The 26,308-nt window shown below is 44.5% G+C and overlaps 2 protein-coding genes and 1 pseudogene across 3 annotated transcripts; 2 read left to right on the forward strand and 1 right to left on the reverse strand.

The window, feature by feature from the left end:
- Positions 1-586: 586 nt before the first annotated feature.
- Positions 587-1,931, forward strand: LOC146045850 (insulin-1-like). The gene is made up of 2 exons (XM_083164961.1): positions 587-767; positions 1,539-1,931. Exons 1-2 carry the CDS (start codon positions 587-589, stop codon positions 1,676-1,678), a joined length of 321 nt encoding a protein of 106 aa, XP_083021087.1. The 3' UTR covers positions 1,679-1,931.
- Positions 1,932-4,145: 2,214 nt separating this feature from the next.
- Positions 4,146-13,331, reverse strand: LOC146045851 (synaptotagmin-2-like; annotated as a pseudogene). Its single transcript, XR_014465632.1, has 7 exons — positions 13,220-13,331; positions 11,258-11,347; positions 10,531-10,698; positions 8,432-8,575; positions 8,208-8,326; positions 6,192-6,325; positions 4,146-4,480 (listed from the first exon to the last, which is right to left on the reverse strand). The product of XR_014465632.1 is annotated as a synaptotagmin-2-like (transcript).
- A 10,717-nt stretch (positions 13,332-24,048) lies between these two features.
- LOC146045107 (insulin-1-like) lies at positions 24,049-26,069 on the forward strand. The gene is made up of 3 exons (XM_083163785.1): positions 24,049-24,091; positions 24,969-25,164; positions 25,933-26,069. The coding sequence occupies exons 2-3, from the start codon at positions 24,984-24,986 to the stop codon at positions 26,067-26,069; spliced, it is 318 nt and encodes a 105-aa protein (XP_083019911.1). The 5' UTR covers positions 24,049-24,091; positions 24,969-24,983.
- The last annotated feature ends 239 nt before the right edge of the window (positions 26,070-26,308 follow it).

A 26,308-nucleotide genomic window follows, 5' to 3' on the forward strand; every position in this document is an offset into this window, starting at 1 on the left:
GGTACAAAAAGGTGCAGAAAACATTAAATATGGAAACTAGAGATGTCACTTTTATTTTTCGTGAAATATGAACACACCCAAACTTAGGGGTTTCTGAGTTGAATTGAGTACCAGTTCAGAATGACTTTGGGTTTCCGAGTGGATCCGAGTACTGGCTTTGGTCTGTTGTCAGTTTGGAACTTGAAAACCAAACTCATGTTTTGGATTTGTATGTCAGCAGGTGTAAATTTGAAAAGGAAAAGGAACCAAAAACGAAATCCAGACTTAAATTGATTTTTTTTTCAATGATGAATTAAAACCAAAACACGATGGTCCACAACAATCCATATTTAAAACAGATTTTAATTCTATATACTGTACTTTTATGTTTTTTGTTTTTTTAAAGATTAATTTGTATTTTTATACTTTCTATTACAGTATATATTCTTTATATATCAGCCTTGTGGTAAACTCATTTGAATGTTTTTGTGATTTTTCTTTCTGGTTATTTATATGATTTCTTTCCAATCTAACATCCTGCCATGTTTCATCGCAACTCATGTCCATCTGTCCTTTATTCCGGTGTTTGCAGCGAGAAGCTTACACCATGGCCCTCTGGATACAGTGTCTCCCTCTGGCCATCCTTCTCAGTCTGTATACACCCACCACCCAAGCCTTAGCTAACGGGTACCTGTGTGGCTCTCACCTAGTGGAAGCCTTGTACTTGGTGTGTGGAGATAATGGCTTCTACTATCCAATGGGCAGAAGAGATCTCGAGCAACTGCTTGGTAAGATATAAATCTACTTTATGAAAATCTTTATACTTAGACCCTCAGCCCGGCAAACCATGTACCTTTCCTGAAACAACTTGGTACTTGTTTATTAATTATTGGGTAGGGAACAGGTCATACACTGATATGCCTTAACCATAGTTGCCTACCCTCCTGCATTCTGCAGGAGACTCCCTGAAATAGCAATCTCCCTCTCTCCCTCATTAGTCTATCAATCTCCCTCATGTCACCTAGACCACATTTCACTGTTACATTTTTTTGGGGAAAAGGATTGAGAGATAGATACATTTTCATTAAATCATCAGCACCATTTACCAGCACTTTACAAAGTATAGTAACTCTTACTAACTGCTTTGGGGATCATCTACATTTTGATATAAGTGATTTTAAAAGATCCCTCTCAGATGTAGCAGTACACACCCACGCTTCTCCATATATGGAGAGATTGTGAAATCTCTTTTCACAATCTCTCCATATATGGAACTAGACACGCCCTTTGGGTGGAGCATGACACGCCCTCTCAATGGGGCGCTGTGCAAAATTCTACTGCCAACTATATAGGACACCCTGAAAATGATTAAAACTGGGGTTGTGGTGCTAGGCCATACCTATTCTACACAAGGACACACCCACCACCTTATTAGCTCCGCCCTTTTTTGGACTGGCTGCACTTTTGGCACAGAAGATCCCGATTTGAAGATCATAAAAGTTGGGAGGTATGGTTAAGGCACTATACAATGAATATGCCTTTGTTTCTGGTCTCTGCAGCAAGCGGGTCCCAGGATAGCGAGCTGGACGGAATGCAGCTTCCGGACTATCAGATGAGGAAGGTGGGGATTGACGGGATTGTGGAGAAGTGCTGTCACAGAGTATGCTCTCTGGCTGTCCTGGAGACCTACTGCAACTAAGGGCCACCCGGGAACGTCATCAGGGCACTTACACAAATGACTCCTATGCAAACGTTTTACGTGTATGACATCAACATAAAGCAAATTACCTGTGAACACACACAATTCCCCTTTACATACATTGCATATTCAATTACTATTAATAGTTATTGTAAAACATGTATCTTCCCCTGATTATGCCATATTTATGTTTGTATATTTTATAAATTTTCTGTTTGTTGAAAAATCCAGCTGCCATAATGACTCTATTCATATGTTCTATATTAATAGTTGGGACAGAAAGACAATGCTACTTTGTCTTGACGGCAAATAGACATGAGTAGAATATTGACGAACAGGTGGGAAATACTTACATAATGGATAAGGGTTCACACAAGGGTATGGGGTCTCCTGAGAGCAACAGAGAGGGGACAGGGTGACCGCGAGTGCAGGGAAGGGTGCAGTTGTGAGGAGAATTTACTTAGCCCAGTGCTTTTTTGATACTGAATGGGGTGAAATGCCCATAATGGTGTACAAAGCCTCTTTTCATAATGTAAGTGTCCTGTACCTATCCATCCTCTTTCGCTGCCTGCATAATAAACTTAAGAGATAAAGCATTTCTTCTGGTATTATTTAACTGCGCTACTGTGTGTGTATATAATATAATACGTTTGATGTATTTATGCGCTGTGGGACTGGCATTGGGCTCACACCTGCTGTGAGTAACATGTGGGTTTTACATCCGACCAATGAGAAATAAGAAACAGGGCATGCAATCTCTGGGATGCATAAGGCGACATGGGTCAGACAGGGCCATCTTAACATCTTCGATTTACAAAAATGATGCCGTGGTGATCCAATCACAGTCATCGCCCCTCATGCCTGCATTGGCTAATATTAGCCAGCGGGAGGCCGGGGAGACAGTCCAACAGCAGAGGAGTAGCAATGAAGAGCTTCCGCAAATACAAGATGCTGTGGAAGTTTTGTATGAACGGTCGCCAGTCAAAAAAGTTGAATCTGCATTGTCGAAAATTGCCGATAGATTGTCAATCTGCTTCTATTTTCAACAATATACACATGGATCAGTGAGTTTTTTGCCTATCTATGCGCTTACCCAGGAAGGCCATTACATCTAATACAATGTGAAAAATGTAGCCTATGAAAGTCTATGGGGGATAGCCAATCTCTTTTTCCGACTGTCGGAACACCTCCGACAGTTGGACATATCTGTCAATTTGACCAAGGCCATTCAGTCCCCGACTATCAGAAATGTTCTGTCAGTCAGAGATTGAATAGCTTTGGTCAAATTAGACAATATGTCGGACTGACGTAAATATTCCGACAGTCGGAAAAAGAGATTGGCTAAATAGACTTTCATAAGCTACAGTATGTTTTTCACATTGGTTGTACAAGACAGAGTGGTAAATACATTTGTTACATACAGATGGAGTACGGGCCATCCTTGCTGGCGGATCGCCAGAACGTCCCCTCTGGCGACCCGCCAGCAGCCTCGCCAGCGAACACACTGAGACGCGCGTGCGTCTCAGTCTCCGTCGCCAGCGCGACGGAAACCCTGTCCTTCTCCGCCTCAGGGAGACGGACAGGGCTAGGGGGGGTTAGGGGGGGGTGCGGGCAGGCGGTGGGGACCCGGGGGAACGGATGGAAGCGCCGTCGATAGGGGACGCGCGTGCGTCTTGTGCGCGTGCGTCCCCTTCTTGCCATCGATATGGCGCTGGCGGGGGATGGCGGCTGGCGTCGCCAGCGCCATCCCCTGCAAGGATGGCTCGTACTCCATATGTATGTCTTGTCCTTGGTGGGATAGATTCTTTGGGGGGTATTCAATCGAGGATCACGGCTGTCGATCCCTGCCGACAGCTGTGATCCTGGCCAGTTTGCAGTCTGACGAACAGCTGAACGACAGGCGGGATTCAATAGCCCGCCTGCCGATCAGTGCAAAGGGGGTGTGGCCGCGAAAACGGACGTGGATTGGTGATCTGTGGCTGGGATCGCGACAATCCATGGCAGTTATTGCCACAACAAGCCAGACAGCTTCTAAAGTCGGGCCCGTTTTGCCGTGATCCCGCTTCAATGCTGTCATTAAAGGCAGCCTTGAATAGGGAGCCGTCGCTATTTCCCCCTTCGGAAATAGCTGCGGCACATTGAATACCCCACATTGAATACCCCCCTTGTGTTGAAACCTGAAAAAAAGATGCTAAAAATTCCTACTATTTCAGTATTTTCATATGTTGTTCTGATTTTTATTTTCAGTTTTCTTGGTGTAGGCAGGTTGTGTATCTTTCATTAATATGCAGCATTTATGCAAATGTGCAGGTGGGTTTGGGGAAGTTGCAGTGCCACGCACTGTGTATACAGATGGTGCCCACAGCATGCTACATTTAAACAAAAAATAATAATAATTCAAATACAGTACATTCTTACAGCAGTTGTGGCCACGCCCATTGGCAGCATGACCACACCCCATGTTTTCCACAGCAACATCAGCAGTTTTGCTGATGACACCTCCTCTGTTAGAAGATGGTAAATTGTTGAGGTCTTCATTATTTGGGTCTTTCATGGGTTGATATTGAGTTCTCCATAACACCACAATGTCTGTTGGGAACTGTTTTTTTGTTTAAGTTCAAGTTCAAGACTGTCTGCTGGCAGGAGACTGTGCCACTGTACTGCATTTCTTAAGGGATCTGCAAGCATGTCCGACCAGTGCTTTAAGGCGTTCTCTGAAGCTCGACGGCCTAAGTGTATCTCCCCAATCTCCTTTTTATTGCCTTTATTATGGTCCCACACTGAGATTCTAAGGTCCACGTTCTGAAGAAGGAAATAAAATAAGTGTCATACACACAACCTGTAATTCTCACGAATGCCAACAATACTACAGTAGGACGTCTATTAATCAAAACCCATTCTATGGTTAAAATGGTTATATATCGAGGTCACCGCAAACGGTACAATTCTCTCATCAATGTTTAACCAGGGGGTCATTCAGACCTGGTTTCTGCTAGGCAAATTTGCAGAGACCTGCGAACAGATAGTTCCCGGCGCCGTCTATGACAGACTGAAAACCCGCCCTTTGCAAGCCTGCGAATGGCTTGTGAAAATTTTGCCAATTGTTCCGCTACAAATACAATCGCAACTTACTCACCGTCAAATGATTTTCACAGTCTGTGCATGTGTTTTTAAGTCTGATTCCACACCTGAAAGTGGTGGCAGGAAGGGGGGGGGGGTGAGCAGGTATAGCCAGGCCCGCCATCAGGAATTTTGGGGCCTGGGACTCATTTCCATTCCAGGCCCCCACCTCCTCAAGTCTGACCTTTCCACACTTGAAAGTGGTGGCAGGGGAGTAATGGGATGAGTAGGTATAGCCAGGTCCACCATCAGGAATTTTGGAGCCCCCACCTCCTCACTTGGCTTACCGTAACCCAGCTCCTGCTTCCCCATCACCTCTTCCACCGAGCTGCAGCACGGAGGTCCCGGAGAGCAGGCTTCTCTAACTCAGGATGCCGGCAGGCAATTAAAAAGCAGCACCGGCTGGTGAGCCAATTAGAGCTCGCGTACTCAGAGCAGCAAAAAAGAGGGGCTTCATCCAGACATAGCAGTGAAGGGTACGCATAGGTTTTTACCGCATCTTAATAAATAGATCCCTAGATTGCATAGACAGCATAGTGTGTGTAAATAGACTGGGGTGCTCACCTGTGCTCTCTTTTCCTTAACTTACAGTACTTACTTTTTACTTAACTTCACTTTACTTTTTACAGCAAATTTTGCAGCCCTGTGAGTCCACCAAGGACCGCCCGCACAGTCGTCCAACCCCCCTGAACCCCAGCAGGCAATGCGAATGGATCTTTTGCATCCATTCGCAGACTTGGGTGCGGGGGAGAAATCATTTGATGGTCCTGTGCGAGGACGGGGCAGGCAGCTGACATCAGGTGCCCGCACCCGCATCATTGGGCAATTTGCATGGGGACGCCCATGAAACGCTGGGCGTTCCCATATGACAATTGCCCTGCCCACCACCTCACGCCCCCTGCCCGCACTTCTGTGTGTGAGCGCTGTGGGCGATCGCACATGCGCATAAAAAAACCTATGTACATGCGCAGTCGCAAATCAGATTGAATCTGAATAGCTCCATGTGTCTTTTCCGCATCGCTATGCGAACAGGACGCGCAAGCAGCTTTTCCTTTAAAACACTGTCAGAAATTAGGCATGCCACGTATCATTTAAATCAGCAGATGGTGCTTGTGCGACTCACACTATTTTTAGCAATATAAATGCCCAGTGTTAGCAGAGTTGAACTGGAATGGCTGGCTCAATCCCGCCAGGTATATCGCAGTGCATAGCGTATTGAGGCTATGAGGACATATCTGTATAGAGGATTAAAGGTTTTTATTTTACTAAATCTTTATCTTTTTTCAATAGGTAAATGGTTTCTGTTTATGATCTGCTTACAAGGATTACAGAAGTTCATCTGGTGTAGCAGCCGGCTACGGTCACCTATGCCTATAAAGGATAAATGCCTCACCTGAATTTGTCCTGGCATTACATAAAAGGTAAACTCTTCGTTAATGTATGGGTTCAGGGTGTTCCTCGTCACTTTTGTTTTCTTACTGTTCCATTTCTTCTTATTCAGCGAAAGCTGCACTTTCACATATGGGTCTGTGGGGATAGGTATGAGGGGAAAATAGAGAGAAAGTCGGTAACAAGTAGTGGTTGGAGAACAGGTGGTTGGAGTGGTCACTCCTATCTAGGCTGAGATATTTCATGCTCCTATTGCAAGCCAGCCCTCTATATATCAGGATCCAGACATGTGGTCACTGAGCTAAAGACACCGGAAGCAGCAGGTGGTAGTGGGCCAGTTCACACAACTGCGCACATGCCAAGACACCTTTTGGGATGCCGCTCGCAGAATTGAAATGCAGAGTGAATGACAGAATGGGAGCATTTGAGGGGAAATGGGGAGTGGCGGCAAAAACAGTTGGCCATTTTCGGTGTTTGTATCTGCATTGAGCTACAGACATAAACTGTAAGCAGAGAAACATAGGGGTTATTTTGGTTCACTCTTTCTGACAAATTCCTTCTTAGATGGACAAAACCATGTGCACTGCAGGGGGGCAGATGTAAAATGTTCCATAGTTCCGGCATCACTGCTGCCGCGGCCACTCTGCGTGATCACAGACGCACTCAGGGAGTTGATACCGCTTTTGTCTAACCAGTTGCTGATGACTATGTGACAACTCCAGCGGCTGTCAATGTTGTGGTTGCTTAATTTGTGGTGATTAGCAATTCCGTATCCTAAAAAATGGCAGCTATGTAGGCATGTGTATACAAACGTAAATTAGGCCCAGTGATAGCCGCAAGAACAAGTAGGAGAGCAGGACAGTGGGTCGGTCTTCTGTCCTGCTTGTGGTGGAGTAGGCCTGATTTGGGGTCACTGCAACATCTAGTATAATGTAATCTACAGATATGTTCTGCTTTACATTGCTTCTCATCCACTTGTATTTAAAGTGGATGGGAAAATGTTTGATAGCATTCTAGTTTTATTTAATTTCATTATGTGACTTGTAGCCATTAATAAGATGGGTACTTATGTAGTATCTGGGCTGCCGATTTTCTGATTGTATGCCTTACCTTAAGGCATACAATCAGATGCGATTCAACGCGATTTTCGGCAAAATCGCATCGAATCGCATCCGATATAGCGATGCGATTCGATGCGATTTTGTATAGGATTCAATGTTAACAAGGTCCTGTTCATTTCCCCACTATCCAAGTGGGCATAGAGTTGATTTAATAAAGCGTGGCGAGCGCAGCGAGCCACCGAGCCCGAAGCGTGGCGAGCGAAGCGACGCAGATTTCTTAAAAAGTATTCTGTGTCCCCTCGCGGGGCTCGCTGTGCTCGCCACAGGTTTATATCCAACTCCATGCCCACTTGGATAGTGGGGAAAGAAAAAGGACCCCATTTTAACATTGAATTCTATGGAAAAATCGGGACCATCGCATCACATACTATTTGGTCGCATGCGATGCGATGCTACCGATCCGACCCGATTTCTAAATCGGACGCCCAGATACTACATAAGTACCATAAGATTTAATACATGAATGAAATGCTCTATGGTAGCTATCCTACTTTTACATAAAAAAAAACACTACTAGGTAAAACCACTGCAAACATTAAGCTGGAATTAAAATATTTTATACTATATACTGTAGTTCAATCCATATTTCACCACTCTCCCGATGCAGCCGGAGGCCTCCAGAAATAAGGTGCCACTCCCCACCATCTGAAAATGTGGGCAAGTCTCCCGCATCCCTCTCACTCCTGCCCGCAGCCTCCTACCACCGCTGTATTTCTGCTCACAGAGGAAAAGTGGGCGGATCAATGACACAATTCATTCTGACTGCTGTCATTGTAGCCTGCCCGGCCCCGGACCATCCCCTGCTGAGCTGACCCCGCTGATTCCTCCCTTAGGTTGCAGCAATTATTGTCGGCAAGTATGGTACAATCTCTCGCTGTATGTTAATGTGTAAATATCACCTGCAAATTCATCACGGTCCTTTTTTTTTCAGTTCCTTAGCCTCAATGATGCCAACATTGAGTTTAGAGGTCGCAGGGTTATACTTCAGTGAGCAGCAGATGACTCCGAGTTTTTCATACTGTAAAAGATTTAAGCAGTAAATAGAAGTTGTTGCGGTAAATGTTCCTGTGTATATTTGTTATTCACAGTAAATGGCCCCACACCAGTGCAGCTGCACCCTCACCTCTTTCCTCTGATCAATGACGTGCTGCAGATCCATATCCCTGGGCCGCAGCCGCACTTCCCCGATCACATGATCCTTGAATTGTCGGTTAGAGTCATAAACCTGCATCACGATCTCTGTTTCTTGTATCTCTGAGTGAGGCACCTGAAGTATATGACAGAGTTACTACAATCTACACAAGGAACATTACAGAAAGTATAATTCCCAGATAATGTGGAACATATCTACAGTAGGTCAGTATCACAGCTGAATTTGTGACATGTGAAAGAAACATCAAGAATGTTATTACATAGTAAAGAGCATTTGAGCAGGGTATCTCCTACCATAAGGTTTTTGTCATCGTTATTAATTAGATAGAGCAAGGGCCACATAGGCTTGAGTGCATTTAAGAGCCTGTGAATTTGTGGGTTGTAAATAAAGTTATTGAAGGGAAAGCAAGGTGCTATGGGAAAAACCTCAGGCAGTCAGGGGCAGGTGGATGGGCCAATCAGGTAGCTTGGGGAAGTCAGCTTAGAGAGGGGTATATAAGGGCAAGTTGGTAGGAAGTACTTCCTCTTTGAGTCTGGATCCCCACCCTCCCTTCCCTTTTTTCAATCTTGTGCTACCTGGCCTGATGGCTGTCCAACCAATTTGATCCAATAACTTGAATCATAAATTGGCGAGAAGGCGCTCTCGACCAGCAGTCAGGTGAGGTGTCAGGCGGTCGCCGTGTGGTATTGCCCCCCTTTGCCAGGACGGTGGGCGAGTCCCGACTCAGCAGGGGGGACGTTGGACACTTCCTGGAGGTGTCCGCGCTATACCATAGAAGGGGTGGTAAGTCCGTCACAGCGCAGGCTGTACCTTACGTAGGGGGCGTTATGTTGGATTGGAGTGTCACAGTCGCTACCATTGACATACACCTTTGACTGGGGCTGGTCTCAAGTGCTTTTCTTGGCCATCCCTTTTAGACAAATAAGGGTCATACCACTTCAATAAATACTTTGTCAGTTTCAACTTATGCTAGGGTTGTCCGAGTCGTTATTTTAAGTTAAGGTGTCTTGTGTGAGTTATTTCTAGGCACTTAAGGTTAAGTTAAGGTATAGGCCAACCAGCATAATTCATTAGGCGCCTTAATAAACTGCGGATTCAAACTGCAGCAATACTAAATGGTATATTATTCACCATGGATTGCAAGCAAAATCATAATCTAATGGACAAAACCAGGCTGCGCTGCAGGTGGGGCAGATGTAACACGTGCAGAGAGTTTCATTTGGGTGAGTTATTTTATTACTGTGCAGGGTAAATACTGCCTGCTTTACTTTTACACTGCAATCTAGATTTCAGTTTAAACACACCCCATCCAAATCTAACTCTCTCTCTCTCTCTACACATGTTACATCTGCCCCACCTGCAGTGAACATGATTTTGCCCATTTGAGAAAGATTTTGCACTTGCAAACCTCTCTGAATCAGACCCAATGTGTAGAACACCAGGCTCACTACAAATATATACTGTGTTTGTATCCCAGTGGCTTTTTATTGTTTATGTCTTTCTAGCCTTTATATATTGGAGATGTTCCCCCTATTGGGTTGGGATCGATTGATAGAATGACATTTGGTCGAATGTCATTATGTCGACACCACTAGGTCGAATGGGTCAAAATGTCGACATGGGTTTATGTCGACCTTCCGACTATGTCGACTGCCATTAGGTCGAATGGGGTTAGGTCGAATTGCTCTTTTTGGGGTTTTTTTGGCCGAAATGTCAACAGTGTCGACATGGACACTGTTGACATAGTGAATCGGACCCTCGCATCGCTCGCTTCGCTCGCAATGCTTCGGGCACGGTGCCTCGCTGCGCTCGGCACACTATTTTATTCTCCCACCACGCCCTAGTGGATGGTAGGGCATGAACCACCGCCTGTCGGCACATGTCGGCACAAAAAAAACCCAAAAAGAGCAATTCGACCTAACCCCATTCGACCTAATGGCAGTCGACATAGTCGGAAGGTCGACATAAACCCATGTCGACATTTTGACCCATTCGACCTAGTGGTGTCGACATAATGACATTCGACCAAATGTCATGTGACAATTCGACCGTATCCCCCCCTATTGTACCTTAAAGGTGAAAATCTCGTTGAAAGTAGGTTTCAGTGTTTTGCAATACATTTTGGACTTCTCTTCAATGCTGGAGTCAGTGGTCACAAACACGACAATGTATGGGTCTGATGTCTCTCCAATGTCCATATCCTCCAGCGAGGCAACTTGCTTCAAATCAATAGTGAGCTGTAATGAACACCACCCAGCAATGATGTCAGCTTATTATCTCTGTTACAACAACACCTCACAAGACAGGTCATGGATTCTAATATAGGGTGTAACGGAATGCAGTCAAAATCCCGATGCCGGAATCCCGACCGCCGGAATCCCGGCACTTTGTCCCTCTGTGGGTGTCCACGAAAACCCATAGAGGGCGAATAAATTAGCGTGCCGAGAGTAGAGAGGCACCGGCCTGTTGCGTGGCGAGCGTAGCGAGCCCGCAAGGGGGGGCGATCCACGTCTCCCTCATGTTGGGATTTCGACGGTCGGGATTTTGACCGCCGGATTACATACCAATGTACCGGTGTAACACTTGCAAAAGTGATGTTAGGACAGGTCAGTCACAGAAGCGATATTGATGGCTTTCAATTAACTGTTTCAAACAGGCACTGGAGGAGAGGTGCCCCCTTGGGAGCAGGAGCTCAGCAGCAGATGACTCCATTGCCTCCCAGAGTTACACCTCTGGGTCAGCTGCTTAGTGATAGGTGTAGGTTTGGGGCCTACTCTTTGCTATGTGGTGACTTACCTCCTCCTTGTAAAAGTTATACATCACTGAGTACTTTAGTTGGTACGCATTCTCCTGTATTCTCGCCAGCCCTCCTATCCCTGGCTGCACCTGTAAGTACAAATGGAGCAATGTGTAGTTACACCTAATGTTGGATGTTCTTAGGTCTAAGAGGCAAATATTACATTGAAATGCACACAGACATTATAGTTGTTAATGTGATAAATTTCAAAACCAGTCTCCAAGTCTTTATTTGGTAATTGGATGCATGGTTTTGCATAAAGGGCCTGATTCAGGTTTGATCGGACGGGGACGAATTTCGAGTTCAGTGGGGGCAGCGCTGAATCAGGACCAAATGTATAAATAGAGTAACATGGCACTTCTAGCTCAGTATGTCTATTGCTCAGGGTCTATGGCCTAAGGCAAATACGGAGGCGTTCGCACACACCGGTTTGGGCAGGGGGCTGGAGTATGGGGATGCCCAGCATTTCCTTGGGCGTCCTCATGTGAACCCAGGCATGCTGAAGCCTGCTCTGGGCGGGCGGTTGATGTCACAGGACATCAGCCGCCCACTCTGTCTTCGTCCAAGCACTTGTTAATAACAGTCAGCCTAGACTTAGTTGCGAATGGGTGGAACAATAATTCGATGGTCGCCGACCATCAAATGTTTTTTTTTCCCCCGTACACTCGCATGCAAATGGATGTGTGAGTGTACACATCCTTTCGCATCCAACTGTGGATGTTCATTCAGGGAAGGGGGGCATGAGAATGAGGGCCATCAGACGGCATCTAACTGCTCAGTAAGCAGCGCACTGCAGGTGGGTTCATTTTAAAATATGCCAAGACAGTTACATTAGGGTGGGGTGTGGTCAAACTAAAATCAAAATTGCAGTGTAAGAATAAAGCTACCCTGCACAGAAACAAAATGACTCACCCAAATCTAACTCTCTCTTCACATGTTACATCTGCCCCACCTACAGTGCAACATGGTTTTGTCTATTTGCTAACAAATTGTGACCTGCAATCAGGACTGAATTAGGCCCACTGTGTGAACTAGTATACAATCAACTTCCACACAGATTATATATGTGAAATGGAGAACCCAAGAGTCTTTGTCTAGCCATGGTCTTAAATACGCACATTCCTGCAAATGTGCGAGGACAGCGGTTCCAAACCTTTTTTTCTCTCCTGTACTCCTCTCAATTTGAAATATCAACAGTACTAACGAGTGGAGTGGAAGTGAGCGATATGTGTGTCCTTATATTAAGGAGTAGCGGAGGAGTAGTGTGGCCACTGGCTGTGTTCTGTCTCTTGGGTTCTTGCTAATGCCTGTAGGATTAATGCCACTGCCTCCTCCAACCATGTCAGCGCAGGGCAGATTATCGCTGGGTAGCTGCAAGTGAACCGCTGGTCGGGCAAAAGCACAAGGAGAAGCTGATGTCACTGTAGAAGTGGTTTGTCCCCATGGTAATGGAAGACTTCTTCCACCATCATCAGGAGACTTCTACCGTCATCGCCAATGTTAATTTCAGGTACCCCAAACTGGTCTGCAGAGTTCACTCAGGGGTAGAAGTAGCCCATGTTAGGAAAAAACATAGATTTGCTTAAAATTAAATAATGAGCACAGTATATTTAACCATTCCAGCTAGGGGCACAGAGACTTTGAGGGCTACCAAGATGGTGGTCATGGACATATTGATATAAAGTAAAAGTATAAGAAAAGAAAAGTATAAGAACAAATAAATTAATTGGTTTGCAAAGCCACAGTACACGCTTCTAGCTATGAAAAGACAGATTTGAGACAGAACTTTGAAATCAAACTGCTGGATATGAATGATTTGATACTGAAAGAGTTCTTAGTCATTGGTATGAGATCCCCAAATTTTTCCCATGCAAAGTAATGTTTCCCCTGGCAGATCGAGATACATATAGGTCCACATTCACTAGCGGTCCATGGTTTGTGAAGGGACATCTATAGCTTACCTTGGTTGCAAAGAGATTTGTCTTTGGAGATGGTACTTTGATCAAATAGTCTTTGTCTTTGGTTTTGTTTTTGAAGTTTCCATTTCTTTTCTTCTTTCGACAACAGTAGCAACAGCAGACGATGAGCAGGAGGAGGAGGCAGAGACCCGCAACTACTAGGGCGTAGATAGCCCAGAGTGGTACTGTCGGAGGAGTTTGTGGCCATAGGACAAGTGGGTGAAGGGAAACAATCAGAAAGGCAACACTGATTAGTTGGCATACAGGAGAGGCCCAGTAACAGTCTCAGTGTAACCGGACCCAGTGTCCCAATCACATACTTACGGTTCCAAATGCCGCCTATCCCGGACTTTGAGGTGGCAGCAGTATGATGGGCTGGTTTAGCAGCAGTTTTGTGGGTTGTCTTTGCACCTTTAGCCATAGTTTTTGTTGGAGAAAGGAAGAGTAGCACCTAGCATAAAGTATCAGATATGTATTTTTCACACAAGAAATCTGCTAACAATAACCTGTTCTTATATCTCAGGTCAGGATAGGTTTTGCTAAAGCTCCTTTGTGAACTTACATCTGCCTTCTAAGTATCACACCATACAGCAGAGATGGGGAACCTTCGGCCCTCCAGGTGGTATTGAACTACACATCCCAGCATGCCCTGCAACAAGTTTAGCATTGCCAAATAGGAATACTGTACCAGCGCATGCTGGGATGTGTAGTTCAACAACACTTGTCTTCTATGGACTGCCCACACTGCAGCCCATAGAAGCTAAATTGGGCTGCACAATAACGCAGGGAGAGGTTTCCTACTGGAAGCCAGTTCTGCCTATCGCAGCCCGGACTGGCAGTCCCAGAGGGAGGGAACACCTCCAAATGGTGCTGCCTGTCATGCGGGTGACTGACAGGTAGGGCTTCCAATAGGAAGTCACTGACAGTCATAGTGAAGTCAGTGTCTCATGGACTGCATATGGCTTCACGATCACTGAGCACAGTGGTGGATTTTATTTGGGAGGAGGGGGGAGGGGGTTGTCTGACAATCATGAACTGTTGATAGATCTTCAGGACAGGTTTGGCCGACCCTGTTCTACAGTGTCTAAGTTAGGCAATAATGTAGTTCAGCAAGCGAAATGCACTAGAACGATGCACCGATAAAAGGTCCACATGAGTTTTTATGGGGTTTTTGTATGTCACTATTGACATGGACCCCAAATTAGTGTAACTTCAGCCTGGTGCCTTGCTCTGCTGGGGCTTTCGATCGGCCCCCTTAACTGTTTCCAATTGTAGTCCACGTGTATGGTTAAGTATGAAAAGTCCAAAATATAGGGAAGAAAAATTATGAAAAACTCATGTCAACCTTTTGACGTATTGCTTGTCGACCATTTCGAAATGTCAACCTATTATATGTTTACCTGTCCCTGTGAACCTATTGTATCTTGACCTACTTGTGTCGATCTATTGAACATCTACCTAGACACTCTAGACCTTTCAATCGCTTTCCATACACACCGCATTCCTGCACACCTTAAAGCATTCGGACCTGACAGTAGTCATTTATGGGCATCTTCGGTACTTGTGTATTATGACGGCGCCCATCGCATCGCATACCACTAATTAAGGTGCAGTGAGCCCCGCGTGGGTACGCGTAATATATGTGAAGTCATCCACGTCCCTTCGCCACGCTTCGGGCTCGGTGGCTCGCTGCGCTTGCCACACTATTTAAGGTAGGAATCAGGCATCTGGGTGCCTGTACAATAAAAAAGCGGGTCCAATCGCATTGCATCGCATGTGATCATATCTCATGCGATGCAACGCGATTTTTTTTTTGTACAATGCCCTACGATGGAAATCGTGGGCGTCGTGATAATACACAAGTACCGCATCTTCAAACAAAAACCCTTCTGGAGATAGAGTGGTCGCTTTTTTTCCACTGTGCCACTAAGGAATTAATGTACAAAATTCCAAATAAATGTCGGTAATTGTTTCCTAACACGGCGCCCATTGCATACCATGCCATAAGGTATGCGATGCGATATTCGGTAAAAATGACCCGGAGTGTACAATTAAATATCGCATGGCATCGCATTCCAGCAAATGGCATACTATGCTATGTGATGCGATTTTTAATTGTACAACCCTGATGGGTGCTTACAATGTTAAATGCACCCCCATTGCATCATGGTGAGCGCAGCAAGCCCGCGAGGGGCGGCGGTACGCGTCCTCCGACCTTTTCATACCCCCACTATCCACGTCAGCTTGGAGGTGATTTTAGATAGTGTGGCAAGCAGCCACGGAATACATGTTAAGTAATCTGCGTGTGCTCGCCACGCTTCAGGCTCGGTGGCTCACCACACTATCTAAAATCAACTCCACGCCGATGTGGATGGTGGGGTTATGAAACGGTCGGAGGACGCGTACCGCCGCCCCCTCGCGGGCTCGCTGCACTCGCCACGCTTCGGGTTGGCATTGACAATGGGGGTGCATTTAACATTGTAAGCACCCATCTGGGTGCTTGTACAATTAAAAATTGCATCGCATGCCGCTATATTGTATGCGATGCGATTGTATAAGATGCAGTAAAATCAAAATCGTGGGCGCCGTGCTAGGAAACAAGTACCTAAATGTCTAATCATCATGTCAATAATAACAAAGATAAAATGTTCCAGACTGCTGCTAGCCAATAAACATGACATCGGAACGCAAGCTTGCTATATAGAAAGTAGCAGAAGATGACCCTGAAGATGCCCTCTGTTGGGTGAAACTGTGAACCACAGATGCCAATACAATGAAGCAAGAGAAGCTGCGCATAGTCCACAGTGGCCATTGAGACGTCTGGGTCTCCAAAGCCAACTGTGACCAGCAAAAGCAGGTAAAAGGGAAATCAGCGTGGCAAGTCGCTTAATACAATGTGGCCAACTGAGAGAGGATCACTGCGGACAACACCGAGTACAATTGCACAGAGTACCTTATGCATACAATCACTTCAAACATTGGACATGCACTTCTAGCACGTTCAACAAAAGTCAGTAGTGAATAATGGAAACCGGGAATTCCATCCAGACACCCTACAGCAGTGGTTCCCAACCCTGGTCCTCAAGTACCCCCAACAGTGCACATTTTCCAGGTCTCCACCCAGGATCACAAGTGCTATATTTAGTTCCATATGTGGGTCTTTTAAAATGTGTCTGAATAATGAGTGCACCTGCTGGGTTACATGGAAAATGTGCACTGTTGGGGGTACTTGAGGACCCCCAACAGGTTGGGAACTACTGCCCTACAGGCTACAAAGTCAGCTAAATGTATAGGAGCACAGCATATTGCTGTGCACAGCAGTGCGTTACATTATATGAGAATGCGCATGCATTAAGATGACTTTTATGTTTTTACATGTTTTCTTTCATGAGTGAAATTAAATGTAACACTTTCTGACCAGAAAAAAACAAAACATTAAATTCTGCTACACCTGCATTTATTGGGCAGCACCAAGGTAAACTTCTCACTTTTGACAATAGTTATGAGTAATGAAATAAAATAAAGGGATTTTGCTAAATTATACAAATGACTACAAAAATAACAATGACATTAATTATGCATGAAAAAAAGATATGGTACCTCTTCAAAAACAAATACAATATATTGATAAAATCACAAAAAAAGGCAAATGTAAATATGAATAGGGTACAATTCTTGTGCAAGCTAGCTATAGAATGTCAGTGTGCCCCTGTCTCGTGTGGCAGCCACCGTGTTTCATAGTTAATGAGCAGTATAATTGTGGATCCGATTGGGATTATCATAAAGAGGTTGGTCCCATCCTCCTTGTGCCCCTTATACTCACATTTGATTGTCCTTCCTGATTCACTGCTTCCACACCTGTGCCTGGATTCTGTCTCTTATTCACATCCTGAAAAAAGTGTCTGGATATGTTGGTGTGATGCTTGTTACTGGTTGAGTTTATTAACCTTTACATTGTTTTAATGTTATAGGAAGGTCCATAGATTTTCAAAATGTTGTCAGTTGCTCGGCTTGTCATATGTTGTAATGAAAGGAATGCGCAGTATGTGGCAGTTTCTCTATAACCGTGCTCTGTACATAAAGTGTAATGTAAAGGGCGGAACCCGGATTGGAGGGGGTCTAGAATGGAGTTAGCAGTAAGGTGGCTTAGGAGACGATTATAGGTCAGACGTTCTAGGAGCTTGGAGGAAAAAGGGAGGAGGGAGATGGGCCTGTAGTTGGATGGAGAGTTGGGGTCCAGATTTTTTTTTGGAGATTTGGGGAGACAAGAGTGTGTTTGAAGGAGGAAGGGAAGATCCCAGAGGATAGGGAAAGATTAAAGAGGTGAGCCAGGTGAGAGCAGACTGACGGACTGAGACGCATAATATTGGAGGGGATAGGATCGAGCGGGCAGGTGGAGGGAGAAGCGGATTGAAGGATAGAGTGGACTTCAGCAGCAGTGGCGGGGTACAATGAGGACAGGGGTTGGAAGGAGGGGAGTGGAGATGTAGGAGGGGAGGAGGGAGAGGGTGAAGTCATGGCAGCAGTGATGGCAGTCCTGAGAGAGGAGATTTTGGTTGAAAAGTAGGTAGCAAAATCAGCGGCTACGATGGAGGACGGAAGAGCTGGAGGAGGGGGGGAGAGCAAGGAGTTGAAGGTGGCGAAGAGCCTGTGGGGATTGGATGATTGGGAAAGGATGAGGTACTTAAAGTAGGATTCCTTGGCCAGAGCAAGGGCAGAGCTGAAGGAGGAAAGAAATTTGAAATGGAGATAATCCGCAAGGGAGCGTGATTTCTTCCAGAAGCGCTCAGCAGTGTGAGAGCACTTTTTAAGGAATCGGGTGATAGGCGAGTGCCACGGTTGGGGGTTGGAGCATCGAAGGGGGATAGAGCAGGGAGGGCAGGCAGAGTCCAATGCCGAAGATAGGGTGTCATTATAGAGGGAGGCGGCAAGGTTCGGGCAGGACATGAGGGCGATTGGGGCGAGAAGAGGACACAGCATGTTTGAGAAGGCAGCAAGATCAAGTGTGTTGACGTTAGACAATGCGCTTGGGAGGGGGGGTGGGAGAGGGGGAAGCAGTGAGGGAGAAGGAGATGAGGTGATGGTCAGAAAGAGGAAAAGCCGAGATAGTGTAGTCAGTAAGGGAACAAGAGCGAGAGAAGACGAGATCGCGGGAGTGTCCTTGGATGTGGGTGGGAGAGGTAGTCCACTGAGATAGGCCAAGAGAGGAGCAGAGAGAGAGGAGTTTGGAGGTGCCAGGATCAGCGGGGTTATCCAAGGGGATGTTAAAGTCACCAAGAATGACAGATGGCAGGTCAGAGGAGAGGAAGTGTGGAAGCCAGGCGGCGAAGTTGTCAAGAAATTGGGAGATAGGGCCAGGGGGGCGGTAGATTGCAGCGACACAGAGGTGGTAGGGGTAGTATAGACTGATAGAGTGAGACTCAAAGGAGGAGAAAAGGAGAGAGGGTTCAGGGTGAATGACACTGTAGGTGCATGAGGCTGAGAGGAGAAAACCCACGCCGCCACCTTGGCGACCGTCAGGCCTGGGAGTGTGAGAGAAAGAGAGGCCACCATGGGAGAGAGCAGCTGGAGAGACAGAATCAGAGGTGGAGAGCCAGGTCTCGGTGATAGCAAGGAGGTGGAATGCTCTAGAGATGAATAGGTCATGGATGGCAGGGAGTTTGTTGCAGATGGATCTGGCATTCCATAGTGCACAGGAAAGAGGGGGGGTCAATGAGGTTAATTGGTTGTCAATGAGGATAAGTGGTTGTCAATGAGGTTTAAATGGAATAGACTATATGTGTGATACTTCCTAATTTACATACAGTCATGTGGATATAATATGTAGTTGTATATGAATATTGTAATATTTTTATTAATTTTATGTCCCTTTACTTTCACTCATCCATTTCTCAATTGTATCATATTTACACAGCACGGGAAAGAGCAGCATAGGCCCGTGATGAGGAGGCTCACTACCAATCCCCTACCCATGGCCATTCCTCTACCCACTCCCAATCCCCTACCCATGGCCATTCCTCTACCCACTCCCAATCCCCTACCCACTCCCATACCCACTCCCAATCCCCTACCCACTCCCAAACCCATACCCACGACCAATTCCCTACCCACTCCCAAACCCATACCCACAACCAATCCCCTGCCCACTCCCAAACCCATATCCCCTACCCACTTCCAAACCCATACCCACGACCAATCCCCTACCCACTCCCAAACCCATACCCACGACCAATCCCCTACCCACTCCCAAACCTCTTCCTTCAGCCTCCCTTCTCCCCCTACCTACCCTCCTCCAACCGAAACCCCACTCCCACCAGCCAACTACCCTCCACCCACCAACCAGGCCGAAGAAATGGGAGCAAGTGGTAAGTATACATTATGCCTCATGTACTTGATTAGTGGTATGTGTTATGTATTTTTAATTATACTATGGACTATGGCATAAATGGAGTATGTGGGACATTGTTATAAAATGGTTTGTTTCTATAGACAATTGTAATCCAGGGTATGGCCAGAAAACAAAAATATGAAACAAGGCCATATTGTATCCATTAGCCTGTTGGATATACATTTTTAAACCTGGTGCTATTAGCCTTTCGCTAGCAGCAGCAACATCACACCTAGGTTAGTATGGATTACAGAAAGGACGGGAATGAGAGCCACAACTTGACCACATTGCATTGACATAGTGTATAGATTATATTTATGAAAAAAGGGAAGTACTTATAATGGTAGTAGCTTTACAGTACATTGCTGACTGGAAAGGCTTGTCAAGTTTAACAGAGGTTCAAGTGTAGGTGGCCTTTTTATACATACATTGTTCTTTTCTGGTATAAGCAACAGATTTAATACAGTAAACAACTGTGTGTGTGTGTCACCATCATAGTAGTTATTTTAATGCTGCAAACAGTAGCCTATGTAGCCTATGTAATTGAGTGTATCTATATTTTTTTCTGCTGTAGGTAATTTTGACATATTGTATGGATCACAATATAAAATGTACACATGAATATCAATAGTAATGTTGAACCCCCTTTAACATGCCTACAGATTACCAGAGACAAGTCCAGGAGGGCATCCGAGGGACACTTGACAGGATGAGGCAGCACCTCCTGATGTTGACCCAGCGACCTTTTATTTAAATTTTTCTTTTGTTTGTTTAAATAAATATTTGTTTACAGTTAGAAGTTGTCTGTGTGTTCTTGTAGAATGTAACAGTATTTTTGTATATTGTGTAATATATTTATGTAACTTGCAAAAGGTAGATACTCTATAGAGATGTGTTATTGCATAAAGTGTAAGAAAGTGAAGGGTAATGAATAAATGGTGTTGAAGGTGTGCTGGTGTGTACGTGTGTGTGTGTGTGTGTGTGTTTGCACAGCGAACTACTGTACCTTTATTGTAGTGACCAATTCATTGCATGGCACAAAATTCTAATATTTGTAATAAAAATAAAGTTAGCCGGTATGCGTAATGATGTACAAAGACACGTACTGTGTTTTAAATGTAGGTATTTGACATTTATTATGTGTAAATCACAATTTGAACATTTAGAATGATTACATTTGCCTTGCAATTAATATATAGTATGCATACATAAAACACAGGTAAAGGGGCAACAATGAAGTTTTACAACTTAACATGATGTAAGGGTTAATCTAAAGTGCAAGTAATGTGTTTAAGTGTCAATTCGGAAGTAATTGATTACACTAAAAATAAATATATATGTTATGAGGTTGGATAATTGGATAAGTATGTCATGTTGCTGAAGCATGAATTCCGAATAGATCACTGGGGTTTGCGCACATACACCAACTCGGTGCGTACGGTCAGATTCCCGTCTGTTCAGACGCAGTAAGACCGTGCAGAATCTTTGACTTCCCACCGCACACGCACGTTTGGATGCAGTCCGAAGACACTCACTCTTCTTAGAAAGTCCGTCCGGACGGATGCGGACGACCTGTAGGCGTGTGTTCTTTGATGGACCGACGTGCGTGGCGTATGGTCATTTCCGAAAGAACGCGCATCCCAAAGAGTCAACTAGAATAAGGGCCACAGTGCTGTAAGCATACGTGTTGCAGGTTACCATGCTGACATTATACAATATGTTCACAAGTGCAGTGTCAGACGTGGTATCTGTGTGCTAAGGAAGTGTGATGAGAATGGAAAGATGCTTATTTGTTCTGTCCAGAGCTGCAAATAAACTGTTGCACTTCATTAGTAAAGATCATCTTTACCCCCATCCACCCCCTGTACCGTGCTGATCTAAGATATGTTTTACCACATCGCACCCCAATAGACAGAGCTCAGACTCCCTACTCATCAAATGAGCCAGGAAATCATCACGCTCAGATTTATTTACTTTCCCTGGGTCCAGCTGTCAGGTAACTGTGACCATGTAGGAAACAAGCTCATTAACAGTGTAATAGTCCTGTTATCTCCACCTGCATTAACTCCTCTACTGAATCCGCTGTCTCATCCTTTCCAGAGTGCTAAGTTAGGTACACACCTAAAAGATTTATCTGTCCAATCTGTCTGGTGGTAACAGAAATCTGGTAGTGTATGCGAGCAAATGACAAACATTTGCTCCCAACACTGGAAAATGACAAAAACAATAGTTTAATAAGTGTGTTAAGCTGCCCATACACGGAGCAATGCACACTGTGCGTTTTGGACTAGATCGCATCGCATCTATATCAAAACACAAACGATGTGCTACGGCAGCGTTCCCTTTCAAACTAGATGCGATGCGATCTTGTCCAAAAATTATATGGTGCACATACTTTTTGTACCTTGAGATATGAAGTACGCGGGAGCGCACATCGCAGGGTTAAATAGCACTGCGTGGGAGCACCTTTGAATATATTTGTCTACATGACCATTGTCTGGTTTTCAGCTTTTGGGAACAAAAATACACTCCCATACATTACCAAATTTTTGTTCCCATCAGACAGATTATACAGGAAAATCTTTAGGTGATGTTTTCCTCTTATAACGGTTCTGTTTCGCATGGAGAGTATATCTCGGTAAAACACCCTTTTATACAATTTTGACGGCCTGGCGGTTGAAACCAGGTCATTGACTGAAAAGGGTTTTGAAGGGGAAGTGGTCCAAACCCTGCTCAAGGCTAGGAAGGGGTCCACTTCAGCAGTGTACTACAAGGTGTGGAAGAAATATGTATCAAGATGTAAGGAGAAAATGCAGTCACCAAGGGAAGTTGCGTCTGTACTAAGTTTTTTGCAAGTAGGACTGCAGATGGGACTGTCCCTAAGTACTTTGAAGGTCCAGGTCTCAGCCCTGTCGGCAATGTTGGACTGGGACTTGGCAGGGGACAGATATGTCTGAAGGTTTATTCAAGCAGTGAGAAGACTGAAACCTAAGTTTAGATCTCCTCTGGCACCCTGGGACTTGAATTTGGTGCTTGGGGTGCTTATGGAGCCTCCTTTTGAGCCTTTACATGTAATTTCATTATTATTTCTGTCTTGGAAAGTTTTGTTTTTGGTGGCAATTACGTCTGCAAGAAGAATTTCAGAATTGCAAGTGTTGTGGGCGGAAGAGCCTTTTTTGAATTTTTTTGAGAATAAGGTAGTTCTATGAACTAATCCACAATTCCTGCCAAAGGTTGTGACGGAGTTTCACATAAATCAAGAAATTGTTTTACCCTCTTTCTGTATGAACCCTACAAACGAGAAGGAGAGACGTTTGCATAACTTGGATATTGTGAGAGCGATAAAGGTTTATGTTCAGAGAACAAAAGAAGTTCGGACAGTCAAAAATCTGTTTGTCTTAACAAGTGGTGCTAGAAAGGGGCAAATGGCCTCAAAGGCGACTTTGGCAAGGTGGATTAAGGACTGTATCCTCAAAGCTTATCAAGTGAGGCAGAGAGAACCTCCTGTGAGTTTGAAGGCACACTCTACAAGAGGCCGCATCCTGGGCGGAGAAAGGATCCGCTTCAGTGGAAGAATTATGTAAGGCGGCAGGGTGGTCGTCAATACATACATTTACAAAACATTACAGACTGGATGTAATGTCTTCAGCAGACGCTAAGTTCGGAAGGAAAGTTCTTAGCGCAGCTCTGTGAAAGTTTGAAGAGGATTTCTGAAATTATGATTTACAGTTTTAATTCGGAGAATGCAACAATTCGGTGCTGGTTGTGAGTATGCCCTCCCGAAAACGATAACTGCTGGGGTATGACCCATAGTAATGGCTGCCATGGGGGAAGGTAGAGGAAATATCAGATTATTACCTGGTAATATGTTTTCCTCTACTCCACCATGGCAGCATATATTCCCATCCCTTGCGAATTGTTGTTTGTATTGTGTTATGTGGAATAATTATTTCTGTTTATGTGTTAAAGCTGGAGAATGCAAGACACCGGAGCAGGGAGGTGGAGCCTTCTTATAGGGGCTGGTGTCTTTTTTTCTTTTCCGAAGGACTACCCAGAAGGGAGGAACCCATAGTAATGGCTGCCATGGTGGAGTAGAGGAAAACATATTACCAGGTAATAATCTGATATTTATGAAGGAAATGTAGATTCCCCTTATTAAACTGCTGATTGCTGATCTATTTTAATTTTTTGGTGTTTCTTTTCTAGGAATAATGTGCACAGGTGGTCAGAGCATCCATGAGTGAGGGGTGAAGCTGAGCAGACAAATCAGTGATACTAACACTCAGTGGGTGATCTGCACATATAATAGGTAACTGTTCACACTTGTGGGAGGAACAGCTAATGAGGCGGCAGAATTTTGGCAAGGTGCTGAGCTAAGGTGCTTTTGAGGTGTATAAAATGGGTGTGTAGACAGACAACAATCACTGACAGCTGCCGTCTCTCCTCTGCACCAGACCCCACCTTCTACCATCCCAGCACCCGTCCAGGTGAGTCAGTGTCACTGTGGCATGTACAGTATATATGATTTCCAAACCTAAATTAGATGTGGATTTGAGAAGTTCAGGAATGCATTGGTTTTCTGTACTCTTTATTAATTTGTAGCCACAGGCTCTACCTATTATTAGATACGATTGTAGCCTGTATGAGCATATATCACAATATAATGAAGCGAGGAAGCCTGTCAATATGTAATGCTGAGTTAGCTATATACAGACTTGATATAAAAGTTCTCACTAGAATTTCCAGTTAGGTTCCTCTGAGTCTACTGAATAAGATCAATACTTATGGTGGGGGTACAAAAAGGTGCAGAAAACATTAAATATGGAAACTAGAGATGTCACTTTTATTTTTCGTGAAATATGAACACACCCAAACTTAGGGGTTTCTGAGTTGAATTGAGTACCAGTTCAGAATGACTTTGGGTTTCCGAGTGGATCCGAGTACTGGCTTTGGTCTGTTGTCAGTTTGGAACTTGAAAACCAAACTCATGTTTTGGATTTGTATGTCAGCAGGTGTAAATTTGAAAAGGAAAAGGAACCAAAAACGAAATCCAGACTTAAATTGATTTTTTTTTCCAATGATGAATTAAAACCAAAACACGATGGTCCACAACAATCCATATTTAAAACAGATTTTAATTCTATATACTGTACTGTTATGTTTTTTGTTTTTTTAAAGATTAATTTGTATTTTTATACTTTCTATTACAGTATATATTCTTTATATATCAGCCTTGTGGTAAACTCATTTGAATGTTTTTGTGATTTTTCTTTCTGGTTATTTATATGATTTCTTTCCAATCTAACATCCTGCCATGTTTCATCGCAACTCATGTCCATCTGTCCTTTATTCCGGTGTTTGCAGCGAGAAGCTTACACCATGGCCCTCTGGATACAGTGTCTCCCTCTGGCCATCCTTCTCAGTCTGTATACACCCACCACCCAAGCCTTAGCTAACGGGTACCTGTGTGGCTCTCACCTAGTGGAAGCCTTGTACTTGGTGTGTGGAGATAATGGCTTCTACTATCCAATGGGCAGAAGAGATCTCAAGAAACCGCTTGGTAAGATATAAATCTACTTTATGAAAATCTTTATACTTAGACCCTCAGCCTGGCAAACCATGTACCTTTCCTGAAACCACTTGGTACTTGTTTATTAATTATTGGGTAGGGAACAGGTCATACACTGATATGCCTTAACCATAGTTGCCTACCCTCCTGCATTCTGCAGGAGACTCCCTGAAATAACAGCAATCTCCCTCTCTCCCTCATTAGTCTAGCAATCTCCCTCATTTCACCTAGACCACATTACACTGTTACATTTTTTGGGGGAAAAGGATTGAGAGATAGATACATTTACATTGAATCATCAGCACCATTTCCCAGCACTTTACAAAGTATAGTAACTCTTACTGACTGCTTTGGGGCTCCTCTACATTTTGATATAAGTGATTTTAAAAGATCCCTCTCAGATGTAGCAGTACACACCCACGCTTCTAGGTGCCACGTTCACAATCTCTTTTCACAATCTCTCCATATATGGAACGAGACACACCCTTTGGGTGGAGCATGACACGCCCTCTCAATGGGGCGCTGTGCAAAATTCTACTGCCAACTATATAGGACACCCTGAAAATGATTAAAACTGGGGTTGTGGTGCTAGGCCATACCTATTCTACACAAGGACACACCCACCACCTTATTAGCTCCGCCCTTTTTTGGACTGGCTGCACTTTTGGCACAGAAGATCCCGATTTGAAGATCATAAAAGTTGGGAGGTATGGTTAAGGCACTGTACAATGAATATGCCTTTGTTTCTGGTCTCTGCAGCAAGCGGGCCCCAGGATAGCGAGCTGGACGGAATGCAGCTTCAGGACTATCAGATGAGGAAGAGGGGGATTGTGGAGCAGTGCTGTGAAAGAGTATGCTCTCTGGCTTACCTGGAGAGCCACTGCAACTACCCGTGAACTGACTCCTATGCAAACGTTTTACGTGTATGACATCAACATAAAGAAAATTACCTGTGAACACACACAATTTCCCTTTACATACACACACATACTGTACATTGCATATTCAATTACTATTAATAGTTATTGTAAAACATGTATCTTCCCCTGATTATGCCATATTTATGTTTGTATATTTTATAAATTTTCTGTTTGTTGAAAAATCCAGCTGCCATAATGACTCTAAAAATATGTTC

Source organism: Crinia signifera, chromosome 11 (genome assembly GCF_055691185.1).
Source record: "Crinia signifera chromosome 11, ASM5569118v1, whole genome shotgun sequence".
Classification (NCBI taxonomy): Eukaryota; Metazoa; Chordata; class Amphibia; order Anura; family Myobatrachidae; genus Crinia; species Crinia signifera.

Bases quoted from the DNA above. Each gene is read 5' to 3' on its own strand.
- LOC146045850 (XM_083164961.1), top strand. From the start codon at position 587: ATGGCCCTCTGGATACAGTGTCTCCCTCTGGCCATCCTTCTCAGTCTG. The intron at 768-1,538 runs GTAAGATATAAA...TGGTCTCTGCAG, and splicing joins AGATCTCGAGCAACTGCTTG to CAAGCGGGTCCCAGGATAGC.
- LOC146045107 (XM_083163785.1), top strand. From the start codon at position 24,984: ATGGCCCTCTGGATACAGTGTCTCCCTCTGGCCATCCTTCTCAGTCTG. The intron at 25,165-25,932 runs GTAAGATATAAA...TGGTCTCTGCAG, and splicing joins AGATCTCAAGAAACCGCTTG to CAAGCGGGCCCCAGGATAGC.